Below are 22,425 nucleotides of genomic sequence, written 5' to 3' on the forward strand. Positions count from 1 at the left end.
AAGAGAGGTGACAGAAGTGTTTTAAGCAGAGAAGTGATAGGACCTGACGTGTACTTTATTTGGCTCTTGCTGGCCGCTATGATGCAAACAGTTGAGGGTGAAAGCAGTGAAGCTAGTGAAGACGGTTTTATACTAATCGAGGAAATGTTGCTGGCGAAAACCAAAGTGGTAGTGTTGGTAGTAATAAGAAGAGCTAGATGCTGAGTATGTTGAACCGACAAGGTTTACAGACAGATCGGGTGCCAAGTGTGAGAGAAACAGGAGTCAGGGTTTTCTGCCTGAACAGTTGATAGGTTGCAGAAGCAGGTTGGAGGGCGGGGGTGGTGATCCAAGTACACTGTGTCATTTAACACCATCAAGTAAAATAAACCTTCTAATAAATAATTTCCATCTGAAGTGTTAACTAACTATGAACATTAGATCTGGCCCTCCTTTGTCTATCACCAAATCTCTATTCATGTTATCCGTTAATTTCCTCTCGGTGGGGCATGTTCTACAGTATTTCTATCCGATATGTTCATGTTGTAGGCATTAAAAAGACTGTCAGCAGTGCTTTAACATTTTCTTTTGTCTTTTTCCTTGATTTTGATTGGAGCTGCTGAGTTGAAAATACTGCTCACTCTTTCATTGTCAAACTGACTTGAGTTTGTGGGAGACTGACTCACCCTGTTCTCCCTGCAGGTGTCCAGAGAGTGGATGAAGGTGGATGGAACACTGTACAGGGGGCCAAGAATAGTCGGGTACTAGACCCCTCAAAATTCCTTAAAATCACTAAGGTGAGTATGACATTTATGACGCAACTTAACATCGACCTGAGAATGGGACTCTCAAAATTATTTCTTGCTTATGTAAAATAACTACATTGCAGAGTTTATGGGGGAGTGGTTTTTTTAAAGTAGATGCTTTGCTATATGACAGTATTTATCAGTGTATTCTTACGTACTTGTCCTGATGTTAGTCCTTTTTATTTCTTGGAGGGCTTACTAAGGGGGAAGAAACTAGTTTAATTCCTAAAGTTATCAGATGCTTAGTATAAGAGAGATGATAATAAAGATACTTCAGAAGCTATAGTCCCTTATGATCTTTTATACAATGTATCCTTAGCCCTAGGGAAGAAGCATCTACCTGTTTAAGCCTAACTTGAAAGGAATTAACAGTTTGCCATACTCAAGGCCTAAAATAAATCAAGAGGACCCACTGCTAGAAATCATCCTGTGATAAAGATTTAATACATTCTGCTTTCCTGTCCCTTGAGAATCCATGGGTGGTAAGAGGAAAGGGTTTCTCCTCGCAGATGTTTTCAGCAGAAGTTGATCACCCTAAGTAGGGTGAAGTACTTGGAGAACATAGAGGAAGTGGCATTATCTTTTGTAAAAGGGGAAACTTCTACAGCCCAGTAGATTTATAAAGCATTTACACGTCTAATTTGAACCTTCCTTGTGTAATACACTTTCCATAGTTCTGAAAATTGGCAACCTGCTGGTAAGATACCAAAGACAATCTAAAGCTAACATGAAAACATCAAATGAAAGAAGATAACTGACAGAAAGAAAAAGAGTTTGAGAAAATTGGAAGAAGATGGGCTGTCATTTGTGTCTTCATGTCAAAGTATTGCTTCAGCATAGAACATTTGCTGTCTAGATCTCTTTTGATTTTAATTAGCTAGGATCCTATTCTCTTAAGATTCTGGTACATTCTTCTAGTTGTTTATGTCTCAGGGCAGGAATTCCATCACTGAATACAGCTTGATTCCCATCCACTTCTTACGAGAGATGGTTTTAGCCAAAATCTTACACGTTTAGAGAATTCCTCCAGCGTCAGCCCCAACATCTTTGAAAATTATATCAATATTGAATAACGGTGTTTGTGTTTTTAAATACTAATACTGTTTCCACGCATGGATACTATAAAAAGAATAGTGCTGATATTAACCTACAACATTATTTCCTGAATATTTTGGAAGATTTTAAGTTGTTGTTTTAATAAATTTTGTGTATATTCAGACAGTTATCCTACAAGTACTGTACTTAAATATCATAGAAAATGTTCAAAACCATTCAACAAATGCATTGTTAACTGGGAGAGATTTGTGTGAAAGCATGTCATAGAGCTAGGCAGTGCTGTTAGAGTGTATTAACACTTCTGTTACAAAGAGCTACATTGTACCTTACTGTGGTATATGTTTTCTTATTAGTATTACATTGTAATTCTATCCACTTGTGCTAATGTTGTGTTCCCTGTAGAGCTGGACATCGTTATTAACTTCCCATCTAATACTATGTTCGCTTTTTTCTTATTCCCCCCCGCCCCCGTATTGAATGCCCCCGTATTGAATCCACTTCTCCATCCTTAGCCCCCACCTATATCTGGCTTTGCTAAAATGTGAAATCTTTGTGCCTTCTGACCTGTTTTCTGACAATAATGTGAAGAAATTAAGGAGTTAATTTTGTAGTCTACACAATTTGTATATTCCTTTACTTCTTTTTTAAATCACTGGGCATTACTGGACAGGAGGAATGATTGGAAACTGCTTACATTTAGTCAAACGGCACACCATCTGAAGGCATTCTCCAGACCAGGGGTTCTAAACTACTCTGTGGAAGCTGGTTTCCAAGCAGGTTGTACAGGGAGCACCACTTGAATATGGACATTGGCATTCCAAGCACTGTTTTGTTGCTAAAGTTGGTTTTCACTATACTGAAGGAAAAAGAAGACACAACATTCTAGAATGTTTCCTATAATTGGCTTGTGGTCACTTACATTACAGCCCACAATTGATGAGAAAATTCAGCTGGTACCTAAAGCACAGCTGGGCAGTTGGGGAAAGGGCAGCAGTGGTGGAGCAAAGGCAAGCGAGACCGGTAAGTGTGACGTGTCCCTTCTCGGGAACCTGGATGTGGTCTAGTATTCACCGTATAGTGCATTCCCACAGTCGTTTAATAATGGTTTTAGGAAAAGATCTATAGACAAAGCATGCCCAAACTTACTGGTGTCCCTCGCAATATGGATCTTCAGGTATTTTAAATATTTAGAGTTTTTTGAGTTCAATTAGGCTATTTAAGACTTTAACCTCCTAGGTACCTTTGTTGTTGTTGTTCATAAATTCAATATAATCAGAGAATTACTGGGATCGCAAATGAAGAGGGAAACTCATTCTTCTGAGAAGAATTGGATAAGAGAGTTGTAAAAGAATTAGATTGAAATATTTTTCAAAATCTTTATCAAAAGTCAGACTTTCAGAGATTTGACCTTAGGACTCAAATGTTTAGACCATCACAAACACATCCTTTTTTTTCTTTTTTTTTTTTAATGTTTGTTTATTTTTGAGAGTGAAAGAAGAGACAGAGTACAAGCAGGGGAAGGGCACAGAGAGGGGGAGGCACAGAATTTGCAGCAGGCTCCAGGCTCTGAGCTGTCAGCAAGGACCCCGACGCGGGGCTCAAACGCATGAACTGGGAGATCATGACCTAAGACGAAGTCAGACACTTAACCACCCAGGCACCCCCACAGACACATCTTTTTAAAGCTGATGAAGTCCGGTAGAAAGTATAAAACGTTAACGTTTTATAAACGTTAGAAGAATAAAACTTCTACATTAACTTCCTTTCCATATTTCCTTTCTACTAAGTAATTTTGACCTCTGATTTTTTAATTTTTATTTCTTTATCAAGTTTATTTATTTATTTTGAGAGAGAGAGAGAGAGAGAGAGAGCCGGGGAGGGACAGAGAGAAAATCCCAAGCAGGCTCCGCACTGTCAGCACAGAGCTCAGTGTGGTGTTCAGTCCCACAAACCCTGAGATTATGACCTGAGCTGAAATCAAAAGTCAGACGCTTAACCGACTGAGCCATCCAGGCGCACCTTTATTAGTTAGCTTTTTTTTAAGTGCAATATTTTGTTTTGTTTTGTTTTGTTTTTGCTTGCCTCCCTCCTTCCCTGTCTACCACTCCCACCCCCTTCCCTATCTAGGATAATTTAATTATGTTTTTAAAGCAGCAAATGGTTATAATGAACAAAAGTTTCAAAAAAAAATTTTTTTTGCAGACAAATTCCTTCTAACATTATACTTCTGAGAGTATAATTTGTGGAGGAGATTGGCATCACCTTGTTAAACTTGTTAGAAATACCTAGTCTCAAACAACACCCCCCCTTTCCTCCCTAGAGAGCCAGATGAATTAAAAGCTACATTGTAGTCATGTGATTTGTATTTTTCCCCCCTCAATCCTCAACACCTATAGATGCCTTACGGTCAAGTGCTTCCAGTTTAAACAGATTCTCTGCTTTGCAACCTCCAGCACCCTCAGGGTCTACATCGTCTACGCCTTTAGAGTTCGATTCCCGACGGACCTTAACCAGGTATGGAGCCCACTCTCCATGTTAACTGAAGACTGACCTACTTGTGGATGTCTGTTCTCTCTCTCTCCTTCTCGCATTCTCTCTCTCTATTATTCTCTTTCTCTCTTTCACACACTCACACACACACACACACATGCCCGTATAAATTGTGATGGTCATCTCTGTGCATGGATTCCTTTTATCCCTAAGGTTGAGTTTGTTTTTCTATTCCTTCTTTGATCTTCACGTTCTGTAATTTCCAAGATAAGGACATAATTGGGCGGTAGATTTGGGATGGGGTGGAAAGGAAGGGCAAGTTACCTGGCAAGTTTATAATAGTTTGTTTCTTTTTTTAAGAATTTTTTTTTAATGTTTATTTTTGAGACAGAGCACAAGCAGGGGAGGGCAGAGAGAGACAGAGACGCAGAATCTGAAGCAGGCTCCTGGCTCCAAGCCGTCAGCACAGAGCCCAACAAGGGGCTCAAACTCAAACTGTGAGATCATGACCTGAGCCAAAGTCGGACACTCAAGTGACTGAGCCACCCAGGCGCCCCAGTATAATAGTTTGCTTCTTAAGAAAATCAGACCCACCCAAACGCCCCTGGAGGCTGGTGGAGGGCTCGCTAAACTAATGCGTCAGGATGTTCTGGATTAACCTGACACTCCGGAGCATGTGAATTAAAGAGCATGACAGCCTACCCATATGTTTCTCTGTCATACCGTTCTTCAAGTTCTGTTTCAGGCTGTTCTTTGTTTCTCACTATTCTCTGTATTGTACTGTCTTTCTACCTTCTTTTTTGTAGGACTGATACAGTCAGGTGTTCTGTTGGTTGGTTTATAGGGAATGAAGACCTGTAGTATAATGACCGAGAACAAAATTTTTAGTTTTCATTTTCTTAAGATTTTATTTTTAATCTCTACACCCAGTGTGGGACTCGACCTTACAACCTTGAGATCAAGAGTCACGTGCTTTACTGACTGAGCCAGCCAAGCACTCCTCAAAATTTTTGACATAAGCACTTTTAGAGCTGAAGTTGCTTTAAACTCTCAAACTTCCCTTTTTTGTTACTGTAGTCAATTTGGCCAGGTAGACTTTCTAACTATGTTGCTGTTCTCTTGGCTTCTACAGTAAAATATGCTTAGCACAGTTCAGCTTTTAGTGATGGCTCAGCTTGTCGTGAAGCAGCATTTGTGCTATTGATGGCTCTTTGCTCTGCCATAGATTTCCCCTGATGGCTCTGCTTTTTGAGTACTTGCGTATGTTCTTTCAGAGGTTAGACCACTGTCGTGCCTCTAGTCCTTTCTCCTCTCTTCCTTTTCATCTGCTGCTCCTGGCCTGCTATGGACCAAGGAACTACCTGCCCAACTGGTGGGAACTGTCTGAAAAGAAGCCTAGGGAGATAGGAAGATTCTCTCTTAAAGAAAGTATGTGACTTTGGCCACTCAAAAACTACTTCTGCTACGTGGTTCTCAAAATATTTTACTTATGTTTGAAGTTTCTGAATAAATATCATTGTCTAATTTCTAAGATAGTGATACCATGTCCGTTAGGTATTCTTTGTCTCTTTTGCTCTTTTAGCTCATACATTCATCACTGTCGTCTTTATTAAAAGATTTAAAGAACTAAAATAAGGATTTGCCATTGCATTTTAAAACCTTAAGTGGTATCCCTTCAACATTCGTGAGAAAAGCTAAAACATACTTACCATTCTCTGAAAGCACCGATTTTACTTGTTTACATAATTATAGTTTGATGTAGAATTGGCGCCTCACATGCCTGAAGTCATGTGTGAAAAATTACATACCTGCAGGAAATCTTAATGTTATTTTATGATTTGAATGCATCGTGGATGGGGTGATCTTCTGAAGAAGTATGTTTTATGTTTTAAGTCGTGGAAGCGTGGGCAGGGAGAAGAATGACAAGCCCCTGCCGTCTGCAGCAGCTCGTCCCAATACTTTCCTGAGAGGCGGCAGCAGCAAAGACCTGTTGGACAATCAGTCTCAAGAAGAGCAACGCAGGGAAATGCTAGAGACCGTGAAGCAGCTTACGGGAGGTATGGACGTGGAGAGGAGCAGCGCTGAGGCTGACCGAAACAAGGGCCGGGAGTCAGGTGAGTGACTTGGTACACACAGAAGGAAGATTCAGGCCTTAACTGTGGAATGAAAAGTGCGGAGGAGATTTTGCCCCTGTGTAGGTTTCAGAATCATTACATGGTAATAACATACCAGTATCTTAAAACGTAAAGGGCATCTTCATGGTTTTGTAACATAGGTTTCGTTTCCCAGGTTGTCCCTCTGTTCGTCAATTTGCAAGTTTCCCCCATTCTCTATTAAATGTGATGGTGATGAGGGTCTCTTGGTGTATATTAAGCAATCTGAATTTCTTAGCAGATTCTCACAGTAACCCCTTCCTGTGCATTAGAGCGCATGGGCTTTGTAGAGCCCTCAAATGTATGAAAATTCTGACATCCAAAGCAAACCAAAGAGAAAATATCAGGTTGTCTTTTGTTACCTTCATCTTGGTAGCATCTGTGGTCTTGGTACATGTGTAGCTTGTATATGATTAGAGGACCAACTCAGATAATGCTCTAAAAATTACCTCGTTTACATAACCTGTCTGCGTTTCTGTTTCTTCCTGTGTTATATGGGGATAGTAAATGTGCCCACCCTGTAGAGTTATCATGAAGATTAAATGAGAAGTCTATACGGGTGAATACTTAGAACTTTATCTGATAAATACAGATTTTTCAAAAAGTACTAGAGGTCATGAGGGTAAAGATGATGAGAAATAGTTTAAAGATAATTTTCAGCATCTTGAAAATACTAATCCTGAGGTAATACTGGTTGTTTATAACATCTTGATAGCTTTCAGATTTCTTTCACTATTTAAATTGTGTCTCCTCCTCTAAATGGATTCAGAGGCAAATTGAAATGTGTTCTCCCAACTGATAGACCAGAATTTTTGACTTCAGGGACATGTGGCTTTCTGATCTGTGGTAGCTATTTGGGGAACATAACGAGATAGTGTATGAAAATATCTTGTGAGTAGTGAATAATGTGGCACAGCTGCCCTATGCATTTTTATCGTCTGGGTCATTCATTTATTCACCACACGCACACTGAACACCTGGTGACTTGTGGACATTGGGTCTCTGCTTTCAGCCTTTAGTCTCCTGGGTCCAGAGGACTCCTATGACATAATTCCACAAAAGGTATTGTATATAAGTGCAAACTGAGAAAAATGCCACGGAGGAAAGGAGCAGAGTTCTAAGAGGGTACTTAACAAAGGAACTATCTGGAATTGATACAGAGGGATATCAGGGAAGGCTTCCTCGGGTCTGATGAACCAGTAGGAGTTGAAATAGACTTATAGGAAGGGATGGGTATGGAGCAGAGAGAAAGAGCACTCTGGCCAGAAGGAGCATCATGACATGTTCAAGCAACTGCCAAAGGCCCGTGTGGTTGGAGCTCTGTGTGTGATTGTACAAGCTTCACGTGCTGTTCATCACTGAAGCAGTGGAGAAGAATCAAAATGCAGAAAGGGACAAAAAAGCTCTAATTACAAAAGTTTACCGTACCCCTCTATTCTTTTCATTGTGGAATATGAAGTTACTGAGTGCCTATCTATTCTAAAAATAAATATTTCTCTTTTCTGCTTTCAGGTGTCTTGCTTTGTCAGATTTGTATCTATTTTAATACTTTTATGGAAAAGTTGGTATAACAACAAATAAATATTGTCAACCATAATCCCCCATTTTAATTACAATTTTTGTCTGTTTTACTTCCTCACTTTTTTTAACCTCATTAGTAGCGAAGCCAGAAATTCCAGCAACAGCAGCCCCTGACAAGCCTGCGTTGTCAGAATTGGAGATGGCGAGGAAGTCTAAATCTATCATTGATGAGTTTCTACACATTAATGATTTTAAGGTAAATGAAGTTTCAGAAAAAGAAAGCAACAACACAAAGCCCCATGGCAGAGAGATACAGTAACTTGGCTCTGGTGTAAAGCACTTGTCACTAAGACTTGGAGTGATCCAGGTCCCATGCAGTTCGGTTTGCACAACTCGGATGTGCTCTTGCCAGCTTCTGTCTTTTAAATTGACGATGGAGTTCACAAGATCACATGGCAGGAAGGGGGAATGGCTACCAGTCCATCCCCACAGTAGAAAAAAACCACATTGACTTTGATGATGTTCATGAGCAAAAACCCACACATTATCATTTTTAGGCATTCTTATCTAGCTGTACATTACCTGTTATGATCTTCACAGTCCTTTTATGGTCATTCTTGTATTAACTTTAAACTATGGCTAACGTTACTTTTTATTTCATAAGTGGAAACCTGAGGCACCAAGGAGTAATCGCACTGCCAGGGCCAGACGGCCTAAGTGAGACATTCAAGACACAGCTTTGAATTTGCTGTTCTTTAACCCCAACTTTCTCTTTGATCTTCATTTTAAGATGGTAGTGAATAAAATAGACATCATGCCTGACTTCATGAGCCCTAGAGTTTAGTGGCAGAGACAGGTCATAAAGAATTGACTCAAAAATAGGTATTTAAATTATAGTTATTGTAAATGCCAATAGACCTCTAGGATCTTAGGAGAGATCATATAATAGGACCTAGCTTAGGGATCTGGAGTCAGCAGAGTCTTAATCTGTTAAATTATTTGTCAGATACATTAACTACTTTTGCTTTAACATTTTATTAATTCTCTCAAGCTTACTTGTTCTCTTGACAGTGTAGTCATTATTTGCTTTCTGTACATAACAGTCACCGTGATTAACTGTAGCCCAGCTTTCTAAAACCCTCAAGCCTTTAAAAAATCGTCTAAAATTCAGAAGAAGTACTAAGAGGTTTTGATGATGAGCCAGTTAGTTGGAGAGGAAATATCAAGTCAATGAGCAACAAATACTTTGAAAGGAGAAAAGTATCACTCTGAGGAATGGGAGCCATGGGGGGGGGGGGGGGGCGGGGAAGACCTAAGTTCAACGGGAGGACTCTCTGGAAGATCTTAGCCCTAGGCCTGGCCTGTAGTATGGAAGAAACAGAGTCTGTTATGACTCAGGAATTTCAGTGTACTGGGTCCAAGGCGCATCTGCTGCAGAATGATGATAAGAAGCAGGTGACATTGTCAGACGTAGTGAGGGCTCCCTGTGTGCTAGGTGCCATTAGTTCATTTAATCCTCATAACGCCCTCTTGATTTTAATATTATTGTAATAGCTATTTTTATAGATAATGAAACTGAGATGCAAAGATGTTAAATAACTTGATCTGAGTCATGCTTCTGATAAGTGGCCAACTCAGGATTTAAAATTAGGCTTCTAAGGGTGCCCGGCTTGCTACGTCAGTAGAGCACATAACTTATGACCTCAGGGTTGTATGTGTGAGCCCCACATTGGGTATAGAGATTACTTAAAGAGAAAATCTTTAAAAAAAAAAAAAAACAACAACAACAATAAAAGTAAAATTAGGCTTCTAGCTTCAGAGCAGAGACTGTAATTTTATCTTATTACCTTTAAGGTTATTAGTGTGTTATGCTAAAGGCTTACAGAGCTCATCCTAAAGGAAGGGTTTTTCTAGCATTTTAGTAGGTGTTGTTATTATTAAAAATAATACAAATTAATATGTACTGAGCTTTTGTGTTTGGCAGTGTGCGAAGTCCCTTTTTATGTTCATTCCTCAAGTAACCTTATGACGGAAGTCAAGCCTGAGGGATTGTTACACTCCTGAATTCACATAGTAGCAAGTGGCAGGGCCAGGATTCAAACTTACATTTGTCCGATTCCACACCCTATGGTTTTTAGCCTCTGTGGTATATAGTTATTGAGTACCTAAAATGTGCCAGCCACAATTTAGGAAACACTGCCTGGACATTGCATATGCTGTAGTGTATATAGTGAGCAACATAGTCTATTTCTATGGGGCATTTGTGGAGCCTGTGTTCTAGTGGGAGATTCAAAACTGCCCTAAAGATAGGTAATAAATAAACAACAAATACAAAAAGAAAAATAATGTTTCAGTGCAGAGAAGTAAAACTAGGTGATATGATAGCCGGTGACTGGGCAGTCACAGACTGTAGGAGGTGTCCATTCACCTGAATACTCAATGAAATAAGAATCAACGCGAGAAAATCAGGGAGAAGAGCAAGATGATGAATTGCTGTGACATTGAAAGCAGCATAATAAAGTTCGTTGATACCACATGCAGATTCAGTGAATAAATTCCCCTTGTAAAACACTTGATCACTTCAGGTTAAATACTGAAGATATATGCATTCATTTCCATGCTCTCCTGAAAAAGCTTTATAATGATGATGGTCTTTAAAATGAGGTAAAAATTCACAGGGATAAAGAGTAGAGGGAATAGACCGCACCAACACTCTGGAAGTTAGAAACTAGAAGGATGGGTGGTCATTTATTTAGCAGACTACGAATGCACATAAGGTGCAGATGGGCCTGAAAACAGAAGGACCGATTGGTTTAAAAGTGTATATAAGACGGTTTTAAAAGACAACTGGGCCGAATGTTTCCAAAACTGTGAATGTTCTAAAAAGATGAAGAGAAAGGACTGATCTGGATTAAAGGAGTCTGAAAAGACATCATGCATCCTGACATGTGATGTCAGGTTTTCAGCTGGGTCCTAAACAACAACAAAAAACTATATTTTGGACATTTGGGGACAGTTGTGGAAATTTCAAATATGTACTGTTTATCAGATAATATTTTTATTGACATTGTGTTGGTATTAAGTTTTTTACGTATCTATGAAGAAAACTAACAGTTGATGAATCTAAACTGAAGTGAAGTTACATACGTGTACATTGTACTATTCAATGTCTCTGTAGTTTGAAAGTTTTTCAGATAAAAAGTTCATGTGGGGGAGGCATTAAATAAAATAGCAGAGGAGAAATAAAGCAGCAGTGAGAAACCTACATGTGCTCTAGTCCCTTCTTCATTCAAGCAGCTGCTCTTCTCACATGCATCTTCCCTCTCAGAAGAGCTGCTCTCTTCAGAGGTTGAACCAAAGGATTTTGGATTCAGACAGAGTTGAGATAGGTGAGGGCAGGGAGGCACAGTGCTGTGTTGGTGATTCAGCAACCTTGGCTACCAGGCCTCAGAGATATGGACCTAGCCAGATCACCCCATGGTAAGGACCATTTCATGAGCCCCACACCCCAAGAATTTCCTAAGAGGGTTTTAGCACTTAAGCTAAATATACTAACTTTCATATGAAGGAAGACCTTCCTCGTTGAAGATTTTGCAAATATTAACATACCCAGACAGAATTACCTCAGTTGCCACATTAAGTCATTTGGCATGTGATGATGAATTTCTGTTTCTTAATACACCATTTTCAGGTTTTTAAATGGTCATAAGATAGGTAAACATTTTGTAGAAAAACACACTTCGGCCCTTTGCGTGATTGTTGATAAATAGTGAAGCTAAACACATTACCCTTCTTAAGATCCTCTTTTCTTCTGTTTTTAAATATGGCTAATATTGCCCTTGTCAGCCTGCATTTTACTGAGCTAAATTAATGTGGTTTTTTTTTTAATTTTTTTTTTTTTTAACGTGTATTTATTTTTGAGACAGAGAGAGACAGAGCATGAGCAGGGGAGGGGCAGAGAGAGAGGGAGACACAGAATCTGAAACAGGCTCCAGGCTCTGAGCTGTCAGCACAGAGCCCGACGTGGGGCTCGAACTCATGGACTGTGAGATCATGACCTGAGCCGAAGTCGGACACCCAACCGACCGAGCCACCCAGGCACCCCTAAATTAATGTTTTTTAAAAAATGTATGAATACTAGCTTGTTTGTGGAGCTTTCTGCTGACTTTGTCATAAGTAAAAGATTGTAAACTTATTTTAACGCTTTGGTAATGGGATCCAGATATTAGACTAAGCTGTTATTTGCTATTTGAACAGGAAGCCATGCAGTGTGTAGAAGAGCTGAATGCCCAGGGCCTGCTACATGTGTTTGTGAGAATGGGAGTGGAGTCCACCCTGGAAAGGAGCCAGATCACCAGGGATCACATGGGCCAATTACTGTATCAGCTGGTGCAGTCAGAAAAACTCAGCAAACAGGACTTTTTCAAAGGGTCAGTATCCTCTTCAAGAGTGGTATTCAGTTACTAGGCTCTTGAGTAGTGGTTATTTTTAAAAGTACATATATTTTTAAGTATTTGTCTATTTCCATAGAGTAAAATTATGTCCACTGTAATTGGATAATTACAATTGTTGTATAATATACTGATAATTATAATTGCATAATATACTGATAGTGTGTTGGTGGATATGATGGCATTTTGTAGATTGTGCTAGGGCATAAAGGTTATGTATCTCCTGGTTTTCCAAATCCTATTGTTTATACCTGTGTTAAGGTGTAAGTAAGGTAGTAGAGACCCCTTCACCTTGGGGAAACTCAGGCCCTCAGCAGCCCGTTTACCTGTAAATCGCTAGGTGTTCTTTGAGGGAAAAAAACTTAAAAAAAGTTTATTTATTTTGAGAGAGAGCACACTCACAGGAGGGGTAGAGGGAGAGAGAGGGAATCTCAAGCAGGCTCCACACTGTAGACAACGGTGCCTGATGCAGGGCTCAAGCCCACAAAACACGAGATCATGACCTGAATTGAAATCAAGAGTCAGATGCTCAACCGACTAAGCCACCCAGACGCCCCATAGAAGCTTTTTTTATGTGAGAAAATTTCTGGAAAATCAACTTAAACCTAAAAGCCTTATCCTTTCAATTTTTGCCAAGGGATGCTTATCTGTCCACTCTAGCCCCATAGCAGGACGTGTCACTCCAAGTTGTTAATGACTTAGTCTGTTCTGGGTTGGTTTCATTATGATTCCTGTTGATGGCTGCTTTGATGAAGTCTGGCTGTCACTAGTGTTGTATCTTCATTAGATCAGGTTCTCATTTGTTTGTGATCATCACATGTGTGTGAATTGGATTCTTTGTGGTACAGCCACAGAATCTTACCCAGGTTGAGATTCTGAAATCAAGGTTTAAGGTGAAAATTGCATATGGTAAAAAGTTTCTGTTTTAGGAGCTGTGTTATGTAAATATAAACATAGAAACACACCCAGCCCTGCCAGGTGCCCGCTCTCTTAATTGTTCAGGAACTAATATTTCTTGAAGGCAGGACGTCAGATTCTCCTCTCCAATCTCATACTTGACATATGTTCATTGGGTGCAATGACAGTAAGAATTCTACACTATTTATTTTTCTCTTTGTTTTTTGTTTTTTTTTAACTTTTTTTAATACTTATTTTTGAGGGGAATGGGGAGCAGAGAGAGAGGGAGACACAGGTCCGAAGCCAGCTCTAGGCTTGAGCTGTCAGCACAGAGCCTGATGCAGGGCTGAAACCCACGAACCATGAGATCATGACCTGAGCCAAAAGTGGATGCTTAAGTGACTGAGCTACCCAGGCACCCCTTTATTTTTCTCTTTGTAAATCTTTTTTGCCAAGCTCATATTATATTCTTGAAAATTAAATGCACATGTGATAAACTGCCACTGTGTGTCTTTCGGGTATGGTCAACCCCTTAGAATAGCGTAATCATTAAATGCCACAGTTGAATATGTTCAGGAATGATTACTCTTTTGATTTTGTGAGGAATGGTAGTGTTTTCAAGGTCCTAGAATATACATACTTGCCCCTAGGATTATTACTAAGCTGTCTTTGAGTAATAAGGTAGATTTCTATGAATTCAGTGAATGACTAGATTTAGGCCATCTGACCCAGTTACCTTAGTAAGAAACTTCGGCAGAAGTTGCTGTGATTGTTGTCCTTTAAGGCCAAGATGCGGGGCGCCTAGGTGGCTCAGTTGGTTAAGCATCCAACTCTTTATCTCAGCTCAGGTCTTGATCTCAGGGTCATGAGTTTGAGCCCTGCATTGGGCTCTGTCCTGGCCATGAAGCCTACTTTAAAAAAAAAAAAGAAGGCCAAGATGGTTTCCCAGTTTTAAAAAGAGAAATTGAGTCACTCCAGTAACCAGCCAGTGTAAACAGCAAGAGCAAATGAGGGTAACCACACCCTCACAAATAAATCTAAGTTCTGTTCCTAGCCAACTTGAAATCCTAGAAACTACATCTGAGGTCACAATTGTATTAATTTATAAATATTTGCTTCTTTCTCATCTATTATGATATATTCATCAGATAATTTCAGAAATGAGAATGCTGGATTATTATTTAACCCTTTCTGCCTCTCTTCAGACTGTGCTCCTAAGTTTATTTCTGTCTAGAAAGACCCCAGGAAGTGCCCGTCTGGCTTCATTGTCTTCATTGAACTTGAGAGGTAGTAGCTTGATTGCTAGGCTCCCTCAGACAGTGGTATTTCTCTTTGGGCGATTCCCTGTGGGGGAAAAATGTCATACTCAGACATCGGTGTCTACACTTTCATTGGTGGTGGCCCTGTTGCTGCTGCTGGCAATATAGCCACCACCTTTTATTTATAGTGAAAATGAGATGAACACTTCTGTGTCTCGGTATCTTACTTCATCTTTCTCTATTCCGATTTCCTTCAATAGCTAGAGAGAATGCAGTGATTCCAGACCTCACTTTTGATACTTTGTTAGATCTAACCGCGCCATCCTTAGACCCAGACCCCTATGAAGACCCATGTTCCTTTAAGGCCTGGCAGTTTTTTTCTAAGATGAAAACAAATAGCCACTTGTCATCCACCAGGAGTTTCCTTGCAAATAGATCAAAGTTTCCTAATTACTTCTAAAGCCCAAATTATAAATAGTTCATACTGTCTAAAGAGGCCATTTCATTGGAGCCATGGAAATGCCCTAAGTTTTTTGTCTCTTTGGTCCCAATATCCAAAGACCTCTGTCCTTACATAGCATATGGGCAAACAGCTAAGCTCAGCTTCCTTGGACGCTGCTGCTGCTTAGATGCCAATTTCTGAGCAGTGGTTAAAGCTGTTCCTTCCCAGCTCCCCAAGCCAGAGTCGATGGAAAGTATAAGGCCTCCCTGTTTACTGGGCACTGATCAGTCAACTATTAATCTGCCATTTCTCCTACAGAACTCTTCCAAGCATGCACTGCTACTAAATTCTAATACTAGACAGAAGTTTTAAATAGGCTTTCTAGCCAGGTTGTTTACTAGATAGTTTATCAACCCCAAGCATAGTAGTTGCCACATATAAAATATATCCCTACAAAGGCAACATCAAACCATCTTGAAATTTTCAGGACTTAAATCTAAATACTTTATGAGGCAAATCAGGTAGGTAGGTAGATGCATTATTGTATAGGTAGATAGGTTTCAAACAGTGTTGATAAATTCATTTTATATCATGGCATTAGAAGACTTCTTTCTTAAAGCTATCTAGTAAAGATAGTTCACTATTAGCCATGGAATTTGGAATCACTGGAAGTGTAATAAACAAATGAAAATCAAGACAGTAAAAATTGGAGTTGTCAATAGACACAAAATATGGGCCCTTCAGGAAGCTTGACTTTGGAAGATATTTGTTGGAGAGAAAATTCTCATCTCCTCCTTGACTATCTTGGGGAACTTTTCCTGCCACTCAACAGCAATTCTACCCTGCTATTCAAAGCTTACACAGACATATAGACTAAGTTTCAGGTGCAAAATTGCAGAGGTGCAAAAAAACCCAAAAAATTGCTGACCTACTGGTTAATAGTGGAAATCAAGTTTGCTCACACAGGTAAGATCTAGCTTAAAAAATGTTTTCCATAGTGATCCTTTGAGTATGATACTAGAGTATAAGAAACTTTCATCATCATTTCATTTCTTCCTTTTACCTGGAATTAGATTCTGTTATGACCAGTCATAATAATACTTGATTAATCTGATTTTTAGATGTTCTCACTGTTTCTTGTTTATCTACATCAAGATTTACTTTTTTATTAAGTTATCACAGTGCAAAGTGTGGGAGATGCTACTGACAATACTATTTGTTTCCAATTACGGAACATTATTTTGCTTTTTCAGCAGAGTTTTGATCAGAACTTAAGTGAATTTAAAAAAAAACTTTTTTTTAACTACCATGTATCCCTTTAATTATGTTTTAGACAGGAACTCAATATATAAAGAAAATAAAAGTAGAGCCTCTGTAGTTGAGATGGAGGGAAGGATACCTAAAGTCCTACCTGTGGACCTCACCAAAGTTTACTCCATTTGGTGTAATGGTCACTACATACCAAGAAGCAAGGGTATGGTGTAGTTCTGTTTCATTCATTCATCTGGCAGAAAATGTGTATTATACAAGGTAGTGTTACAGGCTGTGTAATACTCCAAAGACAAAGATAGCTAGAAGTTTCTGTACACCATGGATTTTTCTTTTAAAATTGTACAAAAGAATTTAGGAACTGTAAACCTGAAAAGAAGCCTCTTACAAGCTTGTTCTACAGCAATCCTGTGTTCAGCCAAATACGGGTTTTTTATTTTTTAAGTTTATTTATTTTGAGAGAGAGCACGTATGTGCACAATAGTGAGGGAGCGGCAGAGAGAGAGAGACAGGGAGAGAGAGAGAATCCCAAGAAGGTTCTGCAGTGCTGAAACCCTGATGCAGGGCTCTAACTCACAAACTGTGAAATCATGACCTGAGCCGAAATCAAGAGTTGGACACTTAACAGCTGAGCCACCCAGGTGCCCTCTCAGCCAAATATGTTTTTTTCAGCAGTATGGATTTGACCAGTGATTGTGTTCTGCATACTGTCCCTTGATGACTGACTAATCAAGAACTAGAAAACCAAGGCAAGAATATGGTTGTCTTCTAGTTTTGATTTGAGATGAAAATAGCAGATCTGCTGAAAGACTGGATGGCTACAGTTGTCTCACGGGCTCATTAAACAGCTTAATCTATGGCATTAAACCATGGAACATGAATTCACATTGTAGGATGATTAGCCCGGGAATTGTGGAGTCCGGCCAGATTATGTTCCATCCGTGGCACATTAACTGAGCCTAAAGTGTTCATATAATGAGAGAAGAGTCCAGTTAATCTGTTGTATAGCAAGTAGATATCAAATAATTTTAAGCTGTGAGGGCAGAAAGTCAGCATTAAGGATTCACAAGGCCCAGACTTATGTCGCAGAGCTACAAACTGTTTTGAAATGACCTCTTCAGAAAGGCAACCCTCCATTGTAGTGGTATCTCTTTTTAAGTGAAAATTTTTAATGACATGTAGACCTCTGCAGTAGGTAAACAGAGTGGCATACTCAAGCTAAAAGCCAAAAACTGCAGTGAGAAAGCACCCATTTTTTTTTTTTTCAACATTTTTTATTTATTTTTGGGACAGAGAGAGACAGAGCATGAACGGGGGAGGGGCAGAGAGAGAGGGAGACACAGAATCGGAAACAGGCTCCAGGCTCCGAGCCATCAGCCCAGAGCCCGACGCGGGGCTCGAACTCACGGACCGCGAGATCGTGACCTGGCTGAAGTCGGACGCTTAACCGACTGCGCCACCCAGGCGCCCCGAGAAAGCACCCATTTTTATGTATGAAGAGATCTGAAAGGCTATGAAGACAAATACTACCTGCCCTACACTCACTCATTCCTTTCCTTATGATTGTGCGCATTTCCTTGTAATTATGTGTATGCCTCCTTGAGTTAAATTTACTTTCGTTTTTGTCCTTTTTAACATGCTGTATAGGGGACTGATTAACAAAGTTTTGAGTTCTGTTTTTATATTTTTAAGTGAATAACTGTGATTTTTACCTTAAATAACTGCTGATATTTTGTATTTGACTTTCCCAAATTTTCTATTTAAATCCCATTTATTTTATTTCACATTGAAAAAAATTTCAGGCCATGAAATCTGGAAACCATTAGCCTTTCTTTAAAGGTGCAACAGTTTTGGGGCACCTGGGTGGCTCAGTTGGTTAAGTATCCAACTTCGGCTCAGGTCTGATTTCACTGTACGTGGATTCGAGCCCCACATTGGGCCGTGTGCTGACAGCTCAGAGCCTGGAGCCTGCTTCAGATTCTGTGTCTCCCTCTCTCTCTGACCCTCCCCGACTCGCAGTCTGTGTGTGTGTGTGTGTGTGTGTCTCAAAAATAAACATTAAAGGTACAACAGTTTTTAATAAGTCGTAACAATGATGTTATTAATAATGTTATCAGGGGCGCCTGGGTGGCGCAGTCGGTTAGGCGTCCGACTTCAGCCAGGTCACGATCTCGCGGTCCGTGAGTTCGAGCCCCGCGTCGGGCTCTGGGCTGATAGCTCGGAGCCTGGAGCCTGTTTCCGATTCTGTGTCTCCCTCTCTCTCTGCCCCTCCCCCGTTCATGCTCTGTCTCTCTCTGTCCCAAAAATAAATAAAAAACGTTGAAAAAAATAATGTTATCAGACTCCTTTATATCCATCCAGTTTGTTTCCCTATTATGAGCTCCTCAAGAACAAGGATTTTTGTCTTTTTTTTTCTCTTTGGGTCTAGTCTACATTATAGTGAAATTTTCAGTCCGTGTATCTGACTGGTCCAGGGAATGTGATACTCAGCTGTGGTGAACTCATTAGATAGTGTAGGAATAGATTAAATATCTCTTCCCCCAGAACTTAACATGGCTGCCTTGTTTTCATCCTGAAATCTTCCAGAAGTCACCTTCATACAGAACTCTCTTCTGACCACCCTCTCCGTTGGGATATCCTGGTACTATAGTTCATGTTCATCAGAGTATTAGCCCTTTCTGCAAACATGCTTTTGTTTGTGCTATTCATTTTTTTTTTTTTAATTTGAGAGAGAGAGCATATGTACAAGGAGGGGAGGGGCAGTGGGAGAAGGAGGGAGAGAATCTTAAGCAGGCTCCATGCTGAGCATAGAACCCAACACAAGGCTCGATCTCACAACAGTGAAATCATGACCTGAGCCGAAGTCAAGAGTCAGATGTTTAACTGACTGAGCCACCCAGGGGCCCCTAGAATTTCTCCTCTACTAATACAGGTTTTTGAGAACAAGAATTTATTTATCAGTTACTTTATGCCTGGCATAGTATCTAACATAGTAGGTGCTTTAATAGATATTTGCTGACTGAGTTTTGGACTCTTTATTTAATCTTCTGAATTATATTTGTGTGAAATGTTCTTCTTGTTCTTGTCTAGTTTTTCAGAAACGTTGGAATTGGCAGATGACATGGCTATTGATATTCCCCACATTTGGTTGTACCTTGCTGAACTGGTGACCCCCATGTTAAAAGAAGGTGGAATCTCTATGAGAGAACTTATCATGTAAGTTGTACTTGCTTTTGTTTTCATTTTGTGTGTGTGTATATCAAGATAAACTGATGCAAAACTTACCAGCTATCTCTAGCATAGTGCTCTTTCCTTAGTGCCTTTGTAGGCTCTTGGATGCAGCCTGTGACTCTTTAAGACTTCTAATTTCAGGGGATTAAGAAGTACAAACTGCCCATTACAAAATAAAAGTCATGGGGATGAAACGTATAGTGTAAGGAATATAGCCAATGATACTATAATAACTTTGTATGGTGACAGATAACTACACTTATCGTAGTGATCATTTTATAGTATATATAATTGTCGCATCACTATGTTGTACACCTGAAACTAATACAATTATACTTCAATGTAAAAAAAAAATAAAATAAAAAAAAGGACTTATTTCTGTATAAAAATGTTACATTAAACTGTATCTACATCAGAGAAGTGATGGGGATATGATAACCCTGTGGTCCATTGAGGTTAGCAGTATTTGTAGATAGGGCTCCAAAATCACATAACTGGAAGGTTATTGCTCCTGGAAGCTTAATGCTAATCTGACTTTTATGTCTGTCCTTGCTCAAATGCCATAAGTTATTTCTCCGTGATAGCTTGTCAGACTGATACCTGCATGCTTCATGCTCTGGTTGTAGTAAAGGGACTGCATCTCTGGCATTCCTAGATTTGGACAGGAGTCTGAAGTTGTTTCTACTTTGTATAGACTAGTTTTTCCTAAACTCTTCTTTAGAACGTTACTATTTCCCCAAAAATTGTTCATATAGTCCTACTCTATGTACTATTATGTCTCTTTTGTTTGAGGTTCACAAAGTATATTACAGCACATTAAAGATTATGAGAATTCTATAGTGAAACCAAACAATAAAAACAAGATTTGGGTGCTTGGCTGGCTCAGTCAGTAGAGTATGCAACTCTTCATCTCACAGTTGTGAGTTCAAGCCCCACGTTGGCTGTAGAGCTTACTTAAAAAAATAAATAATAAATTTAATAAAACCTATTTAGCTTTGTTTAATGCAGCATTCTCTCAATTGTAGAATTCTTTTCTTGAGGAACAATTATTCATATCCTGTGGAACACAGTGTGGGATATACTGGTTTAGACTCTGAAAATAAATGGTCCCTTTCTGTTTCATCTATATTGTAAAGAAAAACTTCCTTTCTTAAAAAGATTTCATAACTAAGTTTCACATCTCCCAGTTACCTAAGGTGCTTCTCTCATTTAGGCTTGAAGTGGTGTATATGTAAATAGATTATTAAATGAGACTGATCATTGCATTGCTTCTATCACTGAGGCAGTTAAAGAAAAAGGCAAAACCCGGGAATTCTAAAGTCCCTTTCCGGCTTCTCCATGAAGCATAGAGTGAACTTGAAGTCTGAACTACTTCTGCTGAACATTACTTAGAGCATGTCCTGAAGCTTTCTCTTGCCCAATATGATTTAGGTTCAGCACACATTGTTCACCTAGTGTTTTAGAACTGGAAGTTTGGTTCAGAGGTACTTAATCACTACTCCTGTCTTTTACAGAGAATTTAGCAAACCTTTACTTCCTGTTGGAAGAGCTGGGGTCTTACTTTCTGAAATATTGCACCTTCTATGCAAACAAATGGTGAGTATTAAACTGAGTGTTAGACTCAACAGCGTCTTAGGCAAGGCAATGATTGTAATCTTGAGTTATCTGTGAATAGCTTAGGTACCGCTATGCAGGTATTTCTGTTTTCCTTTTCCTTTTTGAAAAGAAGAGCGAGGCCTCTGTTTCAACCTAGTTTCTTACAGAGGTGTATTTCTCCTTCTGTTTACTAGTAACTTGGGAAAGAATTATCTAATCTCAACTGGATTTGGGATAATTGTAAATAATCTCAAGATTTGTTGTATTTGGGGCTAGTAATTTTATCTTCTCTTGAAACAAAATGCCTGCATTATTTATACTCTTGATTACATTTCAGTGAAAACGCCTTGCTTTCAAAGAAAGGTAAGATTCCTAAAATGATTAATTTTATTAATTTTGGATCTCAAGCTAGGTAATCTGATTAGTAATAGGTGTTTAAAATGTTATACAGGGGTGCCTAGATGGCTTAGTCTGTTATGCGTCCAACTCTGATCTCAGCTCAGGTCTTGATCTCAGGGTCATGAGTTCAAGCTCTGCATTGGGCTCCACACTGGGCATGGAACCTACTTTTTAAAAAAGGGTGGGGGGTGGTTTCCCTCAGTGGCTCAGTTAGGTTGGGCAACTCTTGATTTTGGCTTGGGTCATGATCTAATGCTTTGTGAGATCGAGCCCCACGTCAGGCTCTGCACTGGCTGCACAGAGCCTGCTTGGGATTCTCTTTCTCCCTCCCTCTCTGCCCCTCACATGTGCGTGTGTGCGCTCACTCTGTCTCTCTTTCTCAAAATAAATTAATTTTTAAAAAGATTCTATAGGATTGTGAACTGCTGTCTCAAAGTTAAACTTCTTTTAGTTTAATAAATACTGTACAATTCTCTGTAAGACTCTATGCCAGCATCTCAGGGTACAAAGACAACTAAGCCTTCAAAAAATGTATACACCAGAAAGGAAGACAAGTCTAAACCAGAAGTTTCAAAAGAGTGTATTGATGCCGTATTAGAGGTCTAAGAGGTTTGGGAAAGTGGTGTTAACAACACCTACAGTGATAACATCAAAACAGAACTCATACATGAAAATTTTGGAGTGATTTTTGACTGATTCAAACCATAGCCAAAGGTATTGGGGATGATAGATTTCATTGTTTTATAGGCATTAGTATAGAAAGTCTCTTGAATGTACAGAAGACCCTTTGTATTTCATCTGTGTAATAGTTATTTGTAGTTACTAAGTAGCCTGGTCTCTAGTTCTAGTTGATCACTTGTTATTACTAAAGTTTTT

The 22,425-nt window shown here is 39.4% G+C and overlaps 1 protein-coding gene across 37 annotated transcripts in view; it reads left to right on the top strand.

The window, feature by feature from the left end:
• Positions 1 to 22,425, top strand: part of EIF4G3 (eukaryotic translation initiation factor 4 gamma 3) — a 320,627-nt gene that overhangs the window by 278,210 nt on the left and 19,992 nt on the right. For 35 of the 37 annotated variants that reach the window (XM_058718791.1, XM_058718790.1, XM_058718783.1 and 32 more), the window contains 8 exons: positions 682 to 776; positions 2,768 to 2,861; positions 4,238 to 4,355; positions 6,225 to 6,445; positions 8,143 to 8,261; positions 12,263 to 12,435; positions 19,414 to 19,539; positions 21,069 to 21,150. In XM_058718791.1, the coding sequence (XP_058574774.1) occupies positions 682 to 776; positions 2,768 to 2,861; positions 4,238 to 4,355; positions 6,225 to 6,445; positions 8,143 to 8,261; positions 12,263 to 12,435; positions 19,414 to 19,539; positions 21,069 to 21,150 (1,028 nt within the window). The remainder of the gene's footprint in view (positions 1 to 681; positions 777 to 2,767; positions 2,862 to 4,237; positions 4,356 to 6,224; positions 6,446 to 8,142; positions 8,262 to 12,262; positions 12,436 to 19,413; positions 19,540 to 21,068; positions 21,151 to 22,425) is intronic. The other 2 variants (XM_058718761.1, XM_058718782.1) reach the window with 1 other exon arrangement.

This window comes from Neofelis nebulosa, chromosome 2 (assembly GCF_028018385.1).
Source record: "Neofelis nebulosa isolate mNeoNeb1 chromosome 2, mNeoNeb1.pri, whole genome shotgun sequence".
In the NCBI taxonomy this organism is placed as follows: Eukaryota; Metazoa; Chordata; class Mammalia; order Carnivora; family Felidae; genus Neofelis; species Neofelis nebulosa.